Consider the following 22,660-nt stretch of genomic DNA (forward strand, 5'->3'; position numbering starts at 1 on the left):
GCTGGCATTGTGGTTTAGAAATTGGGACGTTGGATCATTTGATATTTTTCTGTCCCTATATAAATGCCTTTTGGAAGTTAATTTGGCCCCAAATTAATTCACTGTTAGAAAATCATGTTGCCCTTTCATATGACACTATATTATTTGGTACTTCAATGAGATTTAAAAGCCAAATTTCAGCTAATAATAATAAACTTTTATTAATTTTAACAGGGGTTGCCATTCAGCAGATTACAGGGAATTGGAAAGATTATACTAAATTATATTATACTTTTTGGTGGAATTCAGTGTGCCATATTTATAAGATGGAAAGGGTATTTGCTCTGCAACAAGGTAATTATAATAAGTTTAAAAAGATTTGGGGGCCATTGGCGATTTATTCTAATGATCAAACATCTTAAACACCAAAATATTGAATAAGATAAGGGGGTGGGATTCTGAAGGATAATTAGTGATAATTGTTATTTATTGGTATATGGGTGGGAGGGGTGGGCTTCTTATATAATTATTTATTTGGAGTAATACAAATTGGTATCTGGGAGGGAGGGATGGGTTTCTTATATAATTATTTATTTGGAGTAAAACAAATAAGAATGTCAAGTGATGAATTAAGGTATTTCTGAATGATTGTTGTACACTTGTAATTTTTTTTTTTGAAAATGAATAAAGATTTATAAAAAAAAAAATATGTCTTTTGGACATTTTTCTTTTAAAAAAAAAAATAAGCCCAACTATATCTTAATGGTAGCCCACTTGGTAACTATACATCTTAATGCATACAGAGCTATATTTGCATTGCATTATTGATAACATTTGATTAATCATCTTTTCAATCACTTTTGAAGTGAATTACGATATAAATAAAAAAGACCCTCTCCTCAATATTTTTAACATACAAAAATTAAGTCAAATAAATCATCTCACAAGATATATACTATCTAAAAAAAAACCAAAAAAAAACAAACCTAAAAATGAATACATGAGATTAAGCAAAAATAATACACATAGGTTTGGCCCAAATAATCTAGAACTTAAACACCCACCCAAAGCACCATTGTTTTAGCCTGTTCCCATAACAAATATAGCTCTGTATCTTACAAATCTCTTGAGGGATTTTATGCTCTACAATTTCCCTGATCCTTAAATTTGGGTCTTAAAAGTATAAAGAAGAGGACAAACTATCACTTTGCCTTTTTCCTCTTACAGTTATGTTTTTAAAAGGATTATTACAGATATTGTACAAGATGAGATGCAAGCTAATATTCATACTGGGTAGAAAATACTGGGTTATAAGGAGGAAAACGAGAAAAGTGATTTTAGACTCTTTCTCACTTGTACAGTCTGTAAAATCCCTGTAGACTAAGCAATGAGATAGTTAATTCACAAAACAGAAATCCAATTGGGGCAAATAATAATGGAAAATCTATAGGTCATGACTGAAAACTTTACCATAAACTATGTATGTCCATTCCTCCTGAGATAATACCAACAAAGAATGCATGCATTTTCTATACCTAACCAGATCCAAGGTAGAAAATCTTTCTCCAGTAAGACCATTTTACTCACCAACATACACAGGAGAATAGTGTGACTTGACATTTTCATCCAAATAAGTCACCCCCAGGGTGTAGAGTGGGGTGGCTCCAATTCCATGAAGAAACTGTCCCAGCATGAAGACAAATCTGTATCTGGAGAGAGATGAGGCACTTTCTGAACAGTCCGTCGTAACGTTGGAATGGCACATCCCCGTCTTTTCGGAGAAATTTACTTCGTAAGCACTCGTGGTAAAATGGGGTAATGCAAACACTAGAGAACCAATGCCCATAATCAATGCACCCCAGCCAAGCCAGCGAGGTTTGTGCCCATTGCCCCCAAGGTAACTCACAAATGTCAAGCAGATGCATGCTGCTATATCATAAGAACTTGCAATCAGTCCACTGTGACTACTACGTAGCTCAAAGCGACGCTCTATTGAGGTGATTACTGTGTTAATGAATCCATTTACTATCAAGCCCTGCAGAAAAGAGAGAATGGAAAGGAAAAAAAGAAAGCCTTTGGGTGTATTGAGAAACTGTATCCAGGGAGGTATAAATGATCCCCAGCCACATAAGTTCTCCTCTTCAGATGGTGATGGTACAAATTTAATTTCACAAGTGTCCCCCTCATCATACCGCACTTCTGTGATGGATTTTTCGTTACAGAGCAGCTCACTGTAAGATTCAGATGAGCTAGAAGACTTTGAATGCAAAGCCCCATTACACAGTGGTACGTCACTTGGCTCCAGAGAGACAGATATGTCTAAATCAAACTCATCAGCACTGAGAGAAGATGTATTGTAAGAGAGAAGCTCCTGCTTAGAATTAAATGAGTCTTCTATTGATAAAGTTTGCGGCATTTCCACCCCTAAACGCCTAGAGAGGCTGTTTTGCTTTTCCTTCTCTTCCCCTCTCTCGCTAGCTCTTCTTAAAGGTTGATCTGGTATTGGGATTGCTTCACAGCTGACGGCACAATGTTGATTCCATATAATATTCAGAAAAAAAGATGAAGAAATTCCAAACCATTTTGTTCTGCAAAACAATAATAATAATTAAAAAAGCAGCACTTGTCAGCAAACCTCATAAATACACTGGTTATTATGGCCCCCTTTTATGAAGCCACATTAGGGTTTTTTATCGCTGGCCGTTGCGGCTAAAGCTCCGATGCCCATAGGAATTATATGAGCGTCAGAACTTTTACCGCAGTGGCCACTGATTAAAAAATCCTAATGTGGCTCGATAAAATGGGGCCTATATTTGTTAAACTATTTAAAAGCCCTTTTGAAGCTTGATAAATTTTCAAGATGAGATATTCTAAGTTAGGTTGTAAAGATGCTACAACAGTACCTCACAGAAACATAACACAACATTGTGGTAAAACAGTGTGAGCAGTAAAGTGGAAGAAGCTATAACTGTTGACTTCAGATTTGTCAGCTTAAGAATGTGGATAATTTCATGCATCAACACCTTTAAACTGGCAATACAACAGCTGGCAATCCTTGGCTTTCCAGCAGCAGATACTTTTTTTTTGCCTGCCTACAATGGCTTCTCAGACTCTCTCCCCATCAGCAGGGCTGGATTAAAGGATAGGCCCAGTAGGCACGTGCCTAGGGCCCGAAATTGTTAGGGGGCCTACTGAAGGAGGACAAAGAGAGAGCCTTTTAAAAAATTTGTTCAATTGGCGATGAGCGACATCGGCATCGCCCCCCCCTCCCCCATGACGCAACTCAAGATCGGCAACTGGCCCTCCCGGCACTCAAGATCAGCAACGTGCCCCCCACCGATACTCAAGATCGGCAACAAGCCTCCGTCACCCCGGGCATCAACAGCACATCAGATCGGCAATGCGGTGGTCAGTCCAAAACTTCCCTCTGACTCGAACTGCCTGGGCGGAAACAGGAAGCTGCGTCAGAGGGGAAGCTTTGGGCTGAGCACCGCGTTGCCGATCTGATGTGTTGTTGATGCCTGTGGAGGAGGAGGCCTGTTGCAGATCTTGAGTGCCATGGAGGGGGGCCCGTTGCCGATCTTGAGTGCCGGGGGACCAATTGCTGATCTTGAGTTCCGGGGGGCCCATTGCCAATCTTGAGTTGCATTGCAGGAGGGGGGGGGGGGTTGCCGATCTTGTTGCCAAAAACAGAAAGAAAGGTGAGAGGAAGGGAGAGAGATGGGCCTGTGGTGGATGGAGAGATTGAGAAAAGGGGGCAGATGATAGAAGTGGGGAGAAGGGAGAGCAAATGCTGAATGGAAGTGGAGAAAGAGAACACATATGGATGGAAGGAGAGATAAAGTAAAAGGACATATGCTGGATGGGGAAGAAGATAGAGTTAGTGAGATAGTGGAGGGGTGAAGGAAAGGGGTGGCATATTGTGAGTAAACAGTGAAAAGAGGGAAACTGAGGACTGCATAGTAAGAAATAATTTAATTTAAACAGAGGCAAAAAATAAAGAAGGAAGACCAGAGAAGGAATGGGAAGAAAGAGGAGAGAGATGTCAGAGAATGGGGAAGGAGACAGAGCTATCAGATCTGAGCAGAGGAAATGAGAAGAGAGAGATGCTAAAAACCACAGGGGGGAGGGGGTTCAGAAATGAAAGGACAGAGATGCCAGACCTTGAAGGAATAGATGGAAGATGATGGATGCAAGACCAAAGTGTGTGTGTGTGTGTGGGGGGGGGGGAGCAAGAGGAGAGATGGCAGGGGGAGACAGACAGTTTCTGGAAGGGGCAGACAGTGGATGGAAGAAAGAGAATGACAAGAAGATGAGGAAAGCAGAAACCACATGACAAAGGTAGAAAAAACAATTCTATTTTTTTGCTTTAGGATAAAGTAGTATTGTAGCTGTGTTGATAAATGGTTAGAAATAGAAAATGGAAATACGGTGATCATTTTATTAGACTAATTTTAATACATTTTTGACTAATTTTCAGAGACCAAATTCTCCTTCCTCAGGTCAGGAGGACAGGATACTGTAACAGTAGTATACTTTACTGACCTAAGGAAAGAGAGTTTGACCTTTGAAAGCTAATTAAAAAATGTATTAGTCCGGGAGAACACTAATTACCTGCCTGGAGAATGAGACCGAGGGATTGTTTCCTGCCCTTCAGGGACGAAGCGCTTTACTGAATTTGCCTACTGGCGACTCTTGGAGCCGACTCTCATGTAGGCATCTGCGGGGACGCCAGGACCGTGTCATCAGGGTCCTTTCCCCTTCCTCTCAAGAGACGCTGTGGCTGTGGTGCAGCCGCAGGGCGCGGACAAAGGGTGTGGACAAAGGGGTGTGCCCTAAGAGGCATGCCAAGCCCCTTGGGAGCCCCTTTGGAGTAGCATGGAGCCGCTTGGAGCTGTGTGGAGTGATTGGAAATTTAGGTATTTTATTGTTAATTTCCTATACTTGAGATTGGAATATTACTTTATATAATGGGAATGAGGAAAGCGAAACTCAAGAGTTCTACTCCAGTGTTAATGGGCCCAATTGAGCACCATTTGACACCAGCTAATGTTAACCCTATGATGGTTTATCTTGCGTCAACATCTGGGGCATCTCTCAGCCCCTTGGACAGAACTCCTCCTCTCCCCCCGGTGACTTCTTCTAAGGCCAACCCATTGGGTAGGCCTATTGAGTCTCTAGTAGATTCTCAGCAAGGTTTGACATCAGCTCTGAATTTTGGAGCGATGCCTACGGCCATCTCCTTTCAAGAGGAGGCCTTAACCATGCATAAGACTCAAGAGACTCCTCAAGAAATTTCCCTTAAAGACCTTTGGTTGGTTAATACTCGTGTAGAGGGATTGTTAAAGTCAGTAGCTGTTCAAAATCAAAATTTTTCTCAGGAGGTAATTCAAATGCTGGAAAATAATGATGCAAATGTTAAAATTTTAGATAGACGTATTACAGCAATTGAATCACAGATATTATCCATACAAACATTTTCTACATCAGCAGTAAAGGATTGCCATGTAGTGCATTCTAAATTTTAAATGTTTGAAAATCTTTTGAGAGTTAAAAATTGCGTTTAGTCAATTTTCCAAGGACTCATTTATTATTACCTGAAATTCTTCTTAGGAAATATTTTAAGGAAATCCTTGGTTTGGCTAATGCAGATTTATTGCCTATATCAACATATTATGTCCCATGAAAGAAAAAAATCAATTCTGAACAAGGTATAGAAGAACTTGTTCCCACAGAATTTGATCTTACAAGTTTTTTAGAAGATTCACGAGATACTATTCTGACTAAAGCAACTTTACTAGTAAAATGTTTAAATGAATCTGATAAAACATTGATCTTGAAAACTTATTTTTAAAACAAAAATAAAAAATTCTGTGGGGACAATGTTCTGGTTTTTCCAGATGTTGCCAAGACAACACAGTTTAAAAAAAAGGCATTTCTGACATTAAAACCACGAGTCTTGGCAAATGAAGCATCTTTCTATCTAAAATTTCCATGTAAATGTTTATTAACATATCAAGATAAAGATCAGCTTTTTGGGATCCTCTACAATTAGAGCAGTTTTTACTAGTTCAAGAAATTCATAAATCATCTTAAATTAAAATTGATGTTTTTGTTATGTACAAAACTTCAATAAAACTTATTGAACTTAAAAAAATTGATAATTATTGTCTTAGGAGTTAATTAAAAATACCAGTACAAATTGAGAATTTTGATTCCTTGGAGAATTATTTACCTTGATTACATTACTATAAATCTCTTAATTATGATTGTAATTTCTTTTGATCTAGAAATAGTAATCTCCCTAAATGTGGGCTTGATGGAAAATGTTGGTTGTTTTAATATTACTACAGATGTAGTTTATTTATTTTTCTTCTTGTTTTGTATTGAAAATTCCATTCTTATACATTGTGTAATGTATAATTTTGAAAATTACAATTAAAAAAATGTAAGAACATAAGAAGTTGCCCCCACTGAGTCAGACCAGAGGTCCATCCTGCTCAGCGGTCCGCTCCCGCGGCGGCCCATCAGGCCTAGTGCCTGAACAGTGGTCCCTGATTAATTTTGTAACTTACCTCTAATCCCATCCCTATAATCTACCTCTACTCTTATCTGTACCCCTCAATCCCTTTGTCTTCCAAGTACCTAGTCCAATAAAATGGTATTATCTTATTTTCCATTTTTTGTTTCATTTTTAATTGGTAATTTGTAAAGTGATTTGTTATTTCTCTTTTTATCAACTTTACATCTGCTATCTTTATATTTTGTTCAGTATTGGGAGATATGCACCACTGTTTCTTCACCCCCCTAAACTGTACCATTCCTTCAGTTTGTAATACAAGCCAGCATGTGGAATGCTCTGCACTGCTCCGATGGGCACAGAATTCTTATGATTGTCAGAACAGCGCAGACCATTCAGCCTGCCAGCCAGTGCTAAAAACCTCTTCCGTGCTTTTGTAAAAAGGGTTGGGGGGGGGGTTAGTTTGTGATTACTTATTCTATACTGGGTAAGGGTGGTTCTGTATCCAGTGTGTATGACAGACATGGTTTTCTGTTAGCATTGACCAACCTTGTTTGGTGAAATGCATCAGGCATGGTTCCTGGGAGCACCTTGAATATACCTGATTTGAATCTCCTTATTATCTGCCGATCTTCTTTTCTTCCACATTGGATTCTTTGGTGGACCGTTTGCCTTGTTGTTTTGTTGCAAATTAACATTCATGGAGAGGAACGTACCAGAGGAGTTACAGATTTGGTTGTTTATACATACATATGGGTTAAAGTTGGGACGACAGAGTGAGACAATTGAGAGGAGTTGCAAACTTGGTTATTAATATAGACTTATGCATTTGAACACTTTTATATATGTACTAGCTCTTTAAGCCCGTTACATTAACAGGTGCTAGAGACGCTTCCTCCCTTTCCCCTTCCCCTTGCATTTCCCTTTGCACGGTCTCCCTCGTGATCAGGACAGGGTGGAGGGGGCTGCCGGCCGGGGCTGGCGGAGAGGAGCTAGGCAGCTGGAGGAATAGCAGCAGTCGCTGCCGATCGCAGCCTCCGGCCTACCTGGATTTGCTTTTTTTTCTGCATCGGGAAGGTGGAAAGCGGCCTGCGAGGTTCGCTACAGTGGCTGGTGAACCTCAGCAGGCCGCTTTGAAGAGCAGCGGCAGCGGGAGGGAGGAGTCTCTGGAACACGCGCCTCCAGCTAGCGCAGGCGCCGTGAGGTGTGACACAGAAGCACACCTCACGCCACCAGGAATCACGATCTTTGAAAAGTGCATGCGCGCTTAGCCTTTTATTATTATGGGTGGAAAGGGTTCAGAGTTAAAGTCCTGGGCAAGTAGGTAGGAAGGGAAGGAAAGGGGGATTTGTTCAGAGATGTTTGGGGCTTGCATTAAACTAAAACTACACTGGCATGATAATCTTTGTTGTTTGTTTTGAATTCTAAAATAAAAGTAAAAAAAAGAAATACAAGTGGAAATAAAGAAGTGAATAAGAAAACAGGTATATGAATGGGGGTGGATGGGGCAGGGCCAGGGTACTTGTGTGCCTAGGGGCCCTCAAATAATTAATCCTGCTCTGCCAATCAGAGGCTGACCAAAACTGATTTTATTCAACTGAAACCAAAACTGCCACCACAATTGTCTACTAGGTTTCAGCCCAAACTGAAATTGCAGCCAAAATTCATCACCCCAAAACCATAACCTCAAGTTTGATTATGTGAATGTGAATCAGTGAGGGCTGCTGGGGATTGTCAAAAGCTTGCAGTCTTTTAGGGCCAAATTCTATAAATGGCATCCCGATTGTAGGTGGCGGTAGGTGTCCTACTGCTGTCTAACCAGCCAATTGGGACACACATTAAAAAAAAACTCAAGGTAGGCTGCCTACATTGTAGGCATTTCACATAGGGATGCTTAAGCTCGCCCAAGGCTCATTGTGGGCATGGTTTCACCCGGAAAAGGCCTTGGGCGAGCTTAAGCGGCGCTACATGTCTCCCTAGGGCCGCGATAGGTGCCTGAAATGCAGGCCAACTGATCTCCATTTCAAATAGATCTGGCCGCTATGCTGATTGTGGCAAAGAAATCTCACTGCTGTGATCAGCTGAACGGTCGCGGCAGGGAACTCACCCCTTCCCCACGAAGTCCGCTGGCAGGAGGGATGTCCACTCCCTCCTGCTGCCACTCTGAACCTTCACCCGACACTGTCCATAGCAGAAGGGATGCCCACTCCCTCCTGACGCCGACCCCATCGATCCCCCAAACCCTTGGGCCAATTGGAGCCTTAGGTCTCTTCCTGGTGCATCCCAGAATGCACCAGGTAGGGGCCCACCATTTTGGGGAGTGGGCATCCCTCTTGCCGGCTATCTTCTTAAGGTATGGAAAGGGGTTCAGGAGGTATCAGGGGGGATGTTGAGGTATGAGGAAGTGTTGGGGGTATTGGGGAGTATTGGGGAATGTCGGGTGAGTGTCAGGGAGGTGTTGGGAAATGTTTGGTGAGTGTTGGGGAATGTGGGGGGAGTGTCGGGTGGGAGTTGGGTAATGTCAGGTGAATGTCAGGTGGGTGTTGGGGAGTGCTGGGGAGTGTCGGGCGGGTGTTGGGGAGTGTTTGGGATCGACAGGGCTGGTGGCAGGAGGGAGTGGGCATCCCTCCTGCTATGGACAGTGTCGGGTGGGGATTCGGAGGTGGCGGCGAGATGAATTGGGCATCCCTCCAGCTGGCCAAGTTCGCAGGGGGTGGGAGGTGTCAGGGGTTCCCTGCAGCAGCGACTCAGCTGATCACAACATGGGGATTCCCTTGCCAGGATCAGCTGATGGGAAGGGATTAGGCGTGATTCTCTAACCAGTGCCTGTAACATGGGCGCTGGATAGACAATCAGGCCGGTTGGGCATCTGTCCCTTAGGGCAGATGCAATTCTGTATAGGATGCTGGTGTGAGATTCTCAGCCACTTCATAGGCAGCTGCAGAAACAGGCATCCTATACAGAATTTCCCCCTTAGTGTCTATCTCAACCTCCGTCCTTCTGCATCAGCAATCTTCAATGCAAGGCTTGAGGGTCAGTGGTTATGTCCATTCATGCTCTGATTCTTCCCTCTCTCCTTAAAGAATGACATGGAGATGGTTTTCTGAGGTTATCCGTGGGGACAGGAGCTGTGATGAATTTTGTCAATGTGTCATTCTCTAAGCCTGCATCCCCCTGCTAAACCCACAGGGGCTCATAATCGAAAGAGAAATACGTCCAAAAACCGGCCTAAGTCGGCACTTGGATGAACATTTCCCAAATACGTCCAAGTGCCGATAATAAAAACGGGTTTTGGATGTATTTCTAAACGACCTAGGCCTTCATAGTGCCGCTGAATGACCAAAGCTAAATGGGGTGTTTCAGGAGGCGTGTCGAGGGCGGGAGTTGGGCGGGACGTGGGCAGGCTTAGACTTAGTTGTACAGCATGTATATCCGAAAGTTATACAGGCTGGGATTGTCGGAACTTGGACGTTGTGACTTAGACCATGTAAAACATGGTCTAACTCACAAAAACCCACCTAAACTCACCAAATAATCACTGAAAACACATAATACAGACCCCCACACACTTCCCCAGTGATCACCGACTCCCCCCCCCCACCCCCATAAAAATATTAATCACACCTTTAAAATTCAGCCTCCAGACCATCATCATCTGGCCGCCTGGCATAGAAAAGCCTAATCGTCCAGCACAGAGGCAGCTTAAGTCATCTTGGGGGTGGGTTAGAGACCCATAGAGAGGAGGACCCATGCCCATAGGCCCCTGTAATCACTGCATTGATACTTAAACATGTGCTGCCCTATACACCCCCAAAACCCTTTTTTACTGGCATATAAGTGGCTCCTGCAGCCATAAGGGCTATTGGGGTGTTAGATAAGTGGGTCTAGGGGATTCTGGAGGTGGTTTGGGGAGCTCACCGTTAACCTATAAGGGAGCTGTAGGGCACCCTTTTTGTGAAGTTCACAGCAGTGCCCTGTAAGGTACACCACTATTTAGGTGGCATGTCTGGGTGTGCAGTCCATCACTTTGCAGACCCCTCCCACTTCCAACAGGGCTTGTTCTAGGCATTTTGGACTTGGACAGAAAGTTGGATGAAAATGTGGTATAAAGATGGACGATTAGATTGGCAGGCCATATAATTAGACGATTTTCGAAATGAAAAAAAGTTGGACGTATTTTTCGAAAATGTGTCTTAAGCTGTTTTTTACTTTGGACGACTTGTGCGATGGACGTAAACGGACTTAGACGTCCCTTTCGATTATGCCCCTCACTGTATTCATGCCAGAGTAAAATAATTCACCGTAAATAATAAAAGACCATTTTTTATCCCCAAGCAAAATAGCCTGTGTATAATAAATGTAAACCACTATGATTGTACCACAGAAAGGTTAATGAAAAGTGAAGCTAAAAAAACATGGCATTTTTACAGTGGTTGACTTTGAGTGACAGCTGATATTATAACTCCTTAGATAGGTTAATTCCTATAGAGCTTATCATTCCAAATTTACAGGCTTAAATTTCTGCTAAACTTTTGTATCAAAATCATTAATTTGGAACACTCTACCATATAAACCATTGCATAAGATCATAACTGCATTACTTACAATCAGAATGCAAAAAAAAAAAAAAAAAATTACAAAAAGTATCCCCACCCTCACCGGGGCTACCTTACAATCCTTGGTGGTCTAGTGGCGTAGTAGCCTCAGTTGTGGCAGACATTTTAAGAGCAAAGCCGAAATGGGCAGGAGTAACTGGGGATTGCCCCTAGACTAGGGTTACAAGTTGTCCGGATTTATCTGGACATGTCTTCTTTGCATCCGGATGGCTTTTCAAAACCAGGCGCTTTGTATGGGTTTTGAAAAGCTTCCAACTCGGGACCGCGTTGGGAGAGCATCTACGCATGCGCAGACGTAATGCAGTGATGTCACGTGCATGCATGTGATGTAATCGTGCCACACTTGTACATGCACGGATGCCCTCCCGACGTGGCTCCGAGCGTGAGAACAGGTTGAAGGGTGTGTGGCTCGGGGGCGAGGCTGGGGCGGAATGGGATTGGTTGGCAAGTGGTGGGGCGGAATGGGATTTGGGTGGCAAATGGTGGGGCTGGGTGGAACTGAGCAGGCCTGGGGGAAGGACGATGTGTCCAGATTTTGCAGAAATATAGTCTGGTAATCCTACCATAGACTACCATGGGATTATAATCTATGCCAGGGGTGTCCAACCTTTTGGCTTCCCTGGGCTGCATTGGCTGGAAAAAATGTTTCTGGGGCCGCACAAACGCTGCACCAAGACAGAGGAGGGAGCCAGCAAAACGGTAAACACCCGGGGGCAGCATTGCCCTCGACCGGGGCCGCACAAAATACTTCACGGGGCTGCATGTGGCCCTCGGGCCACAGGTTGGACACCCCTGATCTAGGCCCATGGTGGCCTGTGGGTTGTGGGGAAGCATTTGTAAGGAGTCCATGGAGGAGTGATATTTCTTGTTCGGAGGAAGAAAATAAACTGTACAAACACATGGTAATTTTTCAGCTGAAACCAAAAACATGGCAAAAATTAAAATAACCCCTCTGCAAAACAACCAAAACTGGATAGAAAAATGGCTTTGGTTCTGTTTTCAGCACCATAACTGAAACAGAAACCACAATTTAATCAGTCTCTACTCCCAATTTCCCATCTCAAGGCAGGAGAAGCAGTTGGGACTGATCCCGGACTTAATGGGAACAGCATCAAGTTGTGAGTGAGCATAGGGACTGAGATGCTGGCTGCTCAAAGTCCCTGTAGATGCCTTCACAGGTTGTTTTTTCCTCTAAAATAAGAATCTCACATATACAAGGAGTAGGAGGTAACTGTGTGACTTGAAAGTTCATACTGGATCAGTTTATGATCGCTCAAAGCCTGCTGCTACTACCTCTACCAAAATCATCTCAAATGATAGAGACTTACAAGATCATGAAGGGCATAGAGAAGGTGGAAATGGACAGATTCTTCAGCCTATTGGGAACTACAAGAACAAGGGGGCACTCGGAGAAATTGAAAGGGGACAGGTTTAGAACCAATGCTAGGAAATTTTTCTTCACTCAGAGGGTGGTGGACACCTGGAATGTGCTTCCGGAGGATGTGATAGGACAGAGTACATTAAGGGGATTCAAAGAGGGATTGGACAAGTTCCTGAAGGATATAGGGATTGAGGGATATAGATAGAGGTACAGATAGGATAATGAAAAAGTATAGACTGGAAAAAAAAAAAAGGGATTAAAGGGTTTTAGACAAAGGATCACTTACAGGTCATGGACCTGATGGGCCACCGCGGGAGCGGACTGCTGGGCGCGATGGACCCCTGGTCTGACCCAGCAGAGGCATCTTCTTATGTTCTTATTTTGGGAGTAATGAGGACAAGAAAGGGAAAAGGATTAGTAACACGAAGGCTTATTAGGGAATGCTTACAGATTTTCCTTTGCAAGAGGCAATCAACAATTCAAACTCTCCCTTCCTTCTAGAAGAGGCATTAAAGGAGTTAAGATTTTCAGTCAATCTCTGGTTTTCAAATTTTCTCAACTTTGGAATGAACTCACCTTAATTCTGAGGAGTTCCAGTTCGTTCCAATCCTTCCGTAAATCTCTAAAAACTCTTCTATTCAGTGGCATACCAAGGGGGAGGCGGACCGCCCCAGGTGCAAGGCCCGAGGGGGTGTTCAGCTGGCCGGGGAATAGGCTGCCGCCGGGGAAAGAAAGAAGCCGGTCCGAATTCTCCCTCCCTGCTGCTTCTCTTCCCCGAGCTGAGCAACTCTAGCCGTCCGACGTAAATTCTGACCAATCGCTGCCTGGCTGGCCTGGAACGTCCTCTCCGACGTTAGAATTGACGTCGGGCAGCCAGAGTTGGTCGGCCCGCGGGAAAAGAAGGAGGGCGAATTCGGCGCCGGCCTGTTTCCGATGGCTAGTGGCAGCCTTTCCCCGGCGGTGGTGGCAGCATGGTGGTGATAGTGGTGGTGGCATGGGTGAGGGAAGGGAGAAAGAAAGAAAGGGGGGGGAGCCAGGGAGCCAGAAAGAAAGCAATGGGGGGGGGGACAGGGATCCAGAAAGAAAGAAAGGGGGCAGGGTGAAAGAAAGAAAAAAAATGGGGCATGGGGAAAGAGAGAGAAAGACAGACATAGAGAAAGAAAGGGGGCATGGAGAGAGAAAGAAAGAAGGGAGCAGGGTGAAAGAAAGAAATGGGGCACAGAGAGAGAGAGAAAGACAGACATACAGAAAGAAAGGGGGCATGGCGAGAGAAATACATGAAAGCACAGCTTCCTTGGCTTCCAGTGTATTTTTAATTTTGAACATTCTTTTTACCTTAATAATTGAGAAATACTGACAATTATTTGCAGTTCATGAAAAAAGTGAAGCATGGTTGTTCTCTCAATTTTGTGATGACCAGTAGCCCTGAGACACAGTCACCTGTGTTAGTTAATGAATAAGAAACTGGATCTGGATGGACAGACTAGATGGGCCATTTGGCCTTATCTGCCCTCATGTTTCTATGGAAACGTAAGTCAAAAATCTGATGAAGAGGACTTTGTAAAACTTGAAGACTTGCCCCTTAATCTGCTTGTATCAGAGACAGAAATGATGGAGAAAAGAGGAGAAGAGCATCAGAGAAACAATTTGTGTGAGGAAATTTTAACTACCACTAACTCAAGAGAGTACACTGAAGGATTGTCAGAAGATCCTCAAGCAATTAAAGAACCTGATACCACTGGAGGCCAAAGTGCATGAAGATTAAAGATGTAGTTCTCTTCCAGATATATGAAACTGGTGCATATCTTAAGTCTGAAAACTGTACAAAAATGTAAATTTAACACATGGCTAGTTAGAATGGCTAGTTAGTAAAACCTTGGATTGCAAGTAACTTGGTTTGCAAGTGTTTTTGCAAGACAAGCAAAACATTTGATTAAATTTTAACTTGATATACAAGCAATGTCTTGCAATACAAGTACATACAGTATACAAACATCACAACTGAGCCGATGGTTCTTCTCTCTCTGACACTGCAGTATAGTGACTGTTCTAAACGAACGAGGTCTTGCAATACAAGTACGTATAGTATTTTGTATTAAAGGTTTTGGGTTGTGGAACAAATTGTCTGAGTTTCCATTATTTCCTATGGGGAAATCTGCTTTGATATGAGTGTTTGGATTATAAGCATGCTTCTGGAACGAATTATGCTCGCAAACCAAGGTTTTACTGTACTAATTTCTGCCTGTGGCAGTTCAGTTAAAGCAGAATCCTTTGATTCAGTCTTTATGCACTCTTTATTCTGACTTAAATATCTTTCTTTTTAGTTTAGGGTTTGTTTTAGGTTGTTTGGGGTTTGTTTGTTTGTTTTTTTGCAATTTTTAGAATTGTTTAAAATGAGAATCAATATCAATAAAGTTTGGATTATAAAAAAAATAAAATAAAAATTATTTGCTAGGTTGCTATTATTTTACTTTTCTTATTTTATGTTAGGAGATGTTTTATTGATTTTACATCATATCATAGAAACATGATGGCAGATAAAGGCCAAATGGGCCATCTAGTCTGCCCATCCACAGTAACCATTATTTTTTCCTCTCTTTAAGCGATCCCGTATACCTATCCCATGCCTTCTTGAATTCAGACACAGTCTCTGTTTCTACCACTTCTTCCAGGAGACTGTTCCACGCATCTACCACCCTTTCTGCAAAAAAGTATTTCCTTAGATTACTCCTGAGCCTATATCACCTTTTATCTTCATTCTTTGCCCTCTCATTCCAGAGCTTCCTTTCAAAATGAAAGTAACTCCACTCATGGGCATTTGTACCAAGTAGGTATTTAAATGTCTCTCAAGAACCAAAAAGTAGTAACAAGCAAATCCAAAAAACTCACCAAAACGTTACTCATCAGCAGTGGGTAAAAACCTCCAAGATCTACATTAATAGAAAAAGGGTGGAGAAAAAGCCTCAAGTATTATCTATATCATGCAGTGATCAATAATGATTTTAAGCTGGTGTTGTTCTTGTCATTGGCATAAAAGACACACCCACAAAATGTAAAGATCTAATAGGGAAAACTCCCCACTACTGTGCACTTCAAAACTAGAAATTTAGAATAGAAAAAAGTACTTAGCTCTAACCCCCAAAGGCTACTGCTACAGCTGTGCTCATGACGTTGGCGGCACTCTTTTTTCCATCGGTGTTCAAACTTTCCTTCACAGCACCAAGCTCCACCGAGCCAGCGATAGAGCAGAAAATCCAACAAGATCTTGCTTCACCCAAAAGAGGTTTCTTCGGGGATTCAAAAACAATTTCTTCTGAAAAATGTGCACAACGGCACAGGAAAACTACAACACATGAAATAGCAGATGCTGGAATCACTTCCGATGATGACCTCAGCGTGTCCGTAAAAAGCACACCATTCAATTTTTTGGTTCAGGCCCTTACCCTCGACAGGGAGGATGGATGAGAATACCACCTGCACATCTGACTTCTTCACCTTCTCTCCCAGAGCCACAAAGTCATTTTTGATACTATCGCAGTATCATTAGTGCCAACGTGGATGAGCAGCATCAGATAATAGTCATCAGGCTTAATGAATCTTGACAATCTCTCTGTAACATCTTGGGTTTGGGCACCAGGCAGACAGCACACCTCCCTGGACATCATGTCTGGTCTGCAGATGGACACTTCTGTACCCCTATTTTACTGGTGAATTAATTGTAATCTATATATATAAAATCGGAGGTATGTATATGTGTATGTATGTATGTATGTATGTGTGTGTGTGTATGTGCCGCGATCACGCAAAACCGGCTTGACCGATTTGAACGAAACTTGGTATGCAGATTCCTCACTACCTGGGATGATATGTTCTGGGGGTCTCGCGGCCCACCTGCACACATGGGCGGAGTTACAAACAGAAAATCAGATTTCACCCATTCATGTCAATGGAAAAAATGTAAAAAGCTGCCATTCTCACAGTAATTCCAACTATAAAACACTTTCTATGACACTATAACCACTAGGGATATGTTCTGGGGGTCTCGCGGCCCACCTGCACACGTGGGCGGAGCTACAAACAGAACATCAGATTTCACCCATTCATGTCAATGGAAAAAATGTAAAAAGCTGCCATTCTCACAGTAATTCCAACTACCTAGGGTGATATGTTCTGGGGGTCTCGCAGCCACCTGCACACCTGGGTGGAGCTACAAACAGAACATCAGATTTCACCCATTCATGTCAATGGAAAAAATGTAAAAAGCTGCCATTCTCACAGTAATTCCAACTACCTAGGGTGATATGTTCTGGGGGTCTCGCAGCCCACCTGCACACCTGGGTGGAGCTACAAACAGAACATCAGATTTCACCCATTCATGTCAATGGAAAAAATGTAAAAAGCTGCCATTCTCACAGTAATTCAAAAACGGCTTGACCGCTTTGAACGAAACTTGGTATGCCGATCCCTCTCTACCTGGGGTGATATGTTCTGGGGGTCTCGCGGCACACCTGCACTCATGGGCGGAGCTACAAACAGAAAATCAGATTTCACCCATTCATGTCAATGGAAAAAATGTAAAAAGCTGCCATTCTCACAGTAATTCCAACTACCTGGGGTGATATGTTCTGGGGGTCTCGCTGCCCACCTGCACACTTGGGCGGAGCTACAAACAGAACATCAGATTTCACCCATTCATGTCAATGGTAAAATTGTAAAAAGCTGCCATTTTCACAGTACTTCAAATATGGCTTGACCGAATTGAACGAAACTTGGTATGCAGATCCCTCACTACCTGGGGTGATATGTTCTGGGGGTCTCGCGGCCCACCTGCACACGTGGGCGGAGCTACAAACAGAAAATGAGATTTCACCCATTCATGTCAATGGAAAGGATGTAAAAAGCTGCCATTCTCACAGTAATTCCAACTATAAAACACTTTCTATGACACTATAACCACTAGGGACATCGTTTCTATTCTACCACGGACACCATACATATAGAGTTTGTATGTTCTAACTGTGTTTGTAACTGTTTCCTTCATGCACCCCAGTTCATAATGTTATTACATTACATGAGTACTCACATATGCTGAACTAGGAACACCAGTTCCATTCTGAACCGGGAAAAAACTGCATGGAGTTTCTTTTCAACCTGAGTTTCCACATATTGAGTTGTTTAAATCAATACTGAAACTTTTGGATGCCACTTATTCCAACATATCTTCCTTTTCAGTTTAAGAGATTGCAAATTCCAGTGAGAGTTGCATTCTCTATCACAATCAACAAATCACAGGGACAGACTATTACATACTGTGGAGTGGATTTAAGATCCCCATGTTTTTCCCATGGACAACTCTATGTTGCTTGCTCAAGGGTGGGTTCACCCAATAATTTATATGTTATTGCTCCTGGAGGTGAAACTAAAAATGTTGTTTATAATCAAGTTTTGTGTTAGTTGTATTGTATTCATTTTGTCAAATATTTCACATTATAATTTGAATATTGTACTTTTTATAAAGCTGTTAAAAAATAATTTCATTCACCACTATAAAGTATCTTTATTTGATTCCATTTACAGTGTTATTGCTATAATTAAATACCCGTGCAACGCCGGGGCATCAGCTAGTTGTTTATACTTTTGGGGGAAAATTCTATAAAATGGTGCCTAAGGTTAACCACTAATTCAGTGCCCAAATTTAAGTGTGGAAACACATTCCAATGGACGCTAAGTACTGAAATGACAGATCGGTGTGGCAATACACTTATATGCCCAGTTAAAGAATAATACTTAATGTATACATACACAAGTGCAAAGGGGGCATTCCCAGAAAACTGCATGCAGTAATATAAAATACCATGGATGTGTTTCCCACATGCATGCCAGGATTTACACCTCTTTTACCCAAACTTAGGCGCAGAATTCTGCAATCAATGGTATTCTATAAAGAACGCACATCCCAGAAAGCCCTATATAAAATAGTGCTGGGCACCATTTACTGAATCCTGTCCCTTTCTATGTAGAGTATTTAATTGCTGCATAGGTGGTGCGTTAAGTAAATAAATGGAATGGAAGAGGGTTGGGAGCATGAAAAATAACTTAGAAGAAGGGTGGAAATGATGGATTTGTGCATGGGGAAGAACAGTTGGTGACAAAAAGACTCATGGAGGAGGGTGTGAGGGTAAGAGTGAAGACCAGTGCAGAGAAGTGGGTGGGGAGGAGGGAGCCAGCTCTTTAGGGTGGGAAGGAGGTAGGTGAGAAATGGCCAAGTTGATAATCCCAATTGATGTGCAGTAAAATTCTATTTTTAATAATTAGGGACTCTATGGCAATACTTCACTGCTGGTCCCATAGAGGGTCATTTTTGTAAAGGACATCTAAGTCCAACTTGAACATTTCCTGCAAAATGTCTATAGTCAGAATCACAGACACATTCATTTTCGACAGCCAAACCGCTAGATGTCCCAAAATGTTTTTTTTTTCATTTTTGAAAATTGTTGGTCGTCTTGGCCAACCGTGCATCCAACCCTTAGGACAACTAAATGTATACTCCATTTTCGACCACAGAAACATCCAAGTTGAAAATGTCCAAATATAGACCATTTGGACGTGGGAGTGGTCATCATTGTGATGGGCTGGCCATAGAGACATGCCAACAAAGCAGTGGGACGCCATTATGTGAATTTCACATAAAGGGTGCCAGAAGTACATCTCACCATAACTCTCCCCCCCCAAAAAAAAAAGAAATAATAATAATAAATAAATAAATAATAAATAAAAACAAACCTACTAGACCAACCTACCAGCCTAATAGCCCTTATGGCTACAGATGGCACCTAAATGGCAGTAGAGTAGGATTTTGGTGGCCTCACACTTTCCATCATAAGCATAGTAACATAATAGATGGTGGCAGATAAAGACCCGAATGGTCCATCTAGTCTGCCCAACCTGATTCAATTTAAATTTTTTAACTTTTTTCTTCTTAGCTATTTCTGGGCAAGAATCTAAAGCTCTACCCGGTACTGTGCTTGGGTTCCAACTGCCGAAATCTTCATCAAAACCTACTCCAGCCCATCTACACCCTTCCAGCCACTTAAGCCCTCTCCAGCCCAAACGGCCATATACAGACACAGACCGTGCAAGTCTGCCCAGTACTGGCCTTAGTTAAATATTTAATATTATTTTCTGATTCTAGATCCTCTATGTTCATCCCACGCTTCTTTAAACTCAGTCACCGTTTTCCTCTACACCACCTCTCTCGGTAGTGCATTCCAGGCATCAACCACCCTCTCCGTAAAGTAGAATTTCCTAACATTGCTCTTGAATCTACCACCCCTCAACCTCAAATTATGTCCTCTGGTCTTACCATTTTCCTTTCTCTGGAAAAGATTTTGTTCTACGTTAATACCCTGTGGGTAGAGAGGCTTATGGGTCTGTCTCCTCCTCTCCATGGTTCACTAGCCTACCCACCAGGTTACTTAAGACACCTGTGTGATGCTCTATTAGGATTTCCTATACCAAATGCTGCTGATCTAGAGTCAGATATGTACAGTTTCATTCAGGTCTTTGTAGGGTGGTCGGGAGTCAGTGATCACTGGGGGAGTTTAGAGGGTCAAAACCTAACCCTTTCAACGGTCTTTTGGTAAGTTTGGGTACCTTTTGTGCACTTAGACACTTCTAAAACAGGTCTAGCCCAAAACATCTAAGTTCCATCTAGGATGTCCTAGGAAAGACTCAATTATCGCCACAAGACATCTAAGTCTAACCCACCCATAATACGCCTCCACACATGACTCCTATAACTCTGCATGCACAGCGGCAAAATGCCTCACTAGACGTCCAGAAAGTCAGCTTCAAAAATCGACAATTGATCATTCCCAGCAATTAGGACATCCCCATACCAACTTATGATGGTTTTTGGAAATCTTTATTTTTTTTATTATGCACCCCATAGGAGGTAATTTTACAAAAGCATTTTTATGTATAGTATATGCACAAAAAATACTACTTATAAAATGTCCTCATATATATAAGTATGCACAATGACAAGAACAAGTGTACTTGCATGTGACATTGGTGTAGGCATGTTTAGGGGTGAATTTTACACACCCACACTAAGTATAGATGTTATTTATGTGCATTTTTAACATACATGTAGTCATAAGTATTGTATGTGTGCTCATTTACACCAGCTCTCTAGCCGTTTCATTAAAGCTGTGAGGATTGGATTGGATAAATTCCTGAAAGATAGGGGGATTGAGGGATACAGATAGAAGTGGAGATGGGATATAGAGAGAGTATAGATAGAGACCAAGGGGATTTAAGGGTTCAGACAATGATCACCGTACAGGTCATGGGCCTGATGGGCCGCCGCGGGTGCGGACTGCTAGGCGTGATGGACCTCTGGTCTGACACAGCAGAGGCAACTTCTTATGTTCTTATGATTTCTGTCGCTTTTGTGAGGCAGTTTTATAAAAACACATAGGCATCCCACAAAATAGGTGCCGCATTGATTCAAGATGTTCATGTTTAAACCTTATTAATCTTATATAAGCCACAATGATTCCCAGTAGACAATTGAGGGGTATAAGAAACTATATAGTACGGTATGGTATGTGGCCTTCACTTATACAATTACCCTTTGCATGCCTTATAATTCTTACCCCACTAATGGAGGTCTGCCAGTGCTATTATCACTAAAATGAGAAAAGACTTTAAACCTGTTTATGGAATTATCTTCAGTTAGAGATGTTCTTCTACCAACTGCTGAGAACAAAGCGCTCTGCCACCTTCCTTCCTCCTCAAGTAGCTTCAGGAAGTTGCTAGGAGACAGAAAGCACCAATGGAATCACTTACTTTATAGAACCTGTGAATGAATGAGCCAATTACAACTATCTTTCAATTCATAGGAAAATACTAACTGTGGGCGCCGTGGCCAATAGGACTGCCATTGTTTCAGATACTTTCAGTGAACAATAGCCAATAGAAGCACTCATCTCATGGAACAGCTGACTGTAAGAAATCTGCTAAAGAAACTAAGGGGTACCTTTCTTCATAAACAACTCCTCCCCCTCCCATACTGGAAGCAACTTCCTTATTATCCTTAACCATGCTGATATACTGTGGCAGGCTGTAGACTACTGAGGCTGTGCAATATGGATGGCCTGCTCAATTCAACTCAATAAACTTTATTGACAATTTGCATGTAGGTTCAAAGATATACATGCTACTATTACTAATTTATTTATGAAAAAGCTTAATATACTACTTCCCCTATTTAACAAACAATAAAATAAAAAGCATTTGTATATGGAGCATTACAGAGGTGTGGTCTGCTCATGCACAGCCTGCAGGCCACTACCTGATAAACTCAAAGGTTATGCAAGCACAGCAGATAGACAACCCAAGTCCACCTTCCCCAGAGGGTAACTAAGTACCTAAGTACATTTATGGTGCAGCTAGCAGGAGGAATATGTTCCACTAGAGGTATGGGAGATGGTGCAGCTAACACTGAACGGGGCACTGTCTGTAGGAGCTCTGTCAGCTGTGCTTGGGATGCATCACTGGAGGTGCAGATATTATAGAGTATAGGAGGAAAGACAAGAGCAGCCAAAGCTGAGAAGATATGGTGGAAGGAGGGAAGCAACTTAACTCTGCAGCACAACCTTCCCATTTATCATTTTTGACAGGTTTTTCCACTAGTAAGAGAAATAATTATATAGAAGAACAAAAGAGAGAGAGGCAATACAGGCTATCAGGCATAGGCATATAGACTCAATGAATAGGAAATGTCCCTGGTGTCTAGTGGTACCCTTCCCTCCCCTTGCTCCCACCCAACCTGATTCCAAATTTTGAATAAAAAGTCTCTGGTATCTAGTGGGGACCTCCTCCCCCACCCAACTCTTACTCAAGCCCCATACCTTACATGAGGTAGGAATAAAGCCCACTGGCTCTTGCCACTGGGCATTATCATGGCATGTTGGGATGCATTGGACAAGACCAAGATACCATATAAGGGAAAAATTATCTTATTTGGTATCTTATCCCTATCTGGTGCATCCCAGAATGCGCTGCGTAGGGCAGGGCACTGCCATTTTGCAGATGATGGCAGTTGGAGGCAAGAGCGAGTGGCACTGGCAATTTGGGAATGACAGTGCCAGGGGTAGG

The 22,660-nt window shown here is 42.4% G+C and overlaps 1 protein-coding gene across 1 annotated transcript in view; it reads right to left on the reverse strand.

Annotated features, from left to right (window-relative positions):
* The window catches only part of SLCO4A1 (solute carrier organic anion transporter family member 4A1), a 172,919-nt gene that overhangs the window by 134,245 nt on the left and 16,014 nt on the right, over nucleotides 1-22,660 (reverse strand). Inside the window, exons 2-3 of the mRNA XM_033914743.1 lie at nucleotides 21,214-21,315; nucleotides 1,567-2,567 (exon numbers count right to left, since the gene is read on the reverse strand). Coding sequence (XP_033770634.1) covers nucleotides 1,567-2,395 — 829 coding nt within the window. The 5' untranslated portion in view covers nucleotides 2,396-2,567; nucleotides 21,214-21,315. The remainder of the gene's footprint in view (nucleotides 1-1,566; nucleotides 2,568-21,213; nucleotides 21,316-22,660) is intronic.

This window comes from Geotrypetes seraphini, chromosome 11 (assembly GCF_902459505.1).
Source record: "Geotrypetes seraphini chromosome 11, aGeoSer1.1, whole genome shotgun sequence".
NCBI lineage: Eukaryota > Metazoa > Chordata > Amphibia > Gymnophiona > Dermophiidae > Geotrypetes > Geotrypetes seraphini.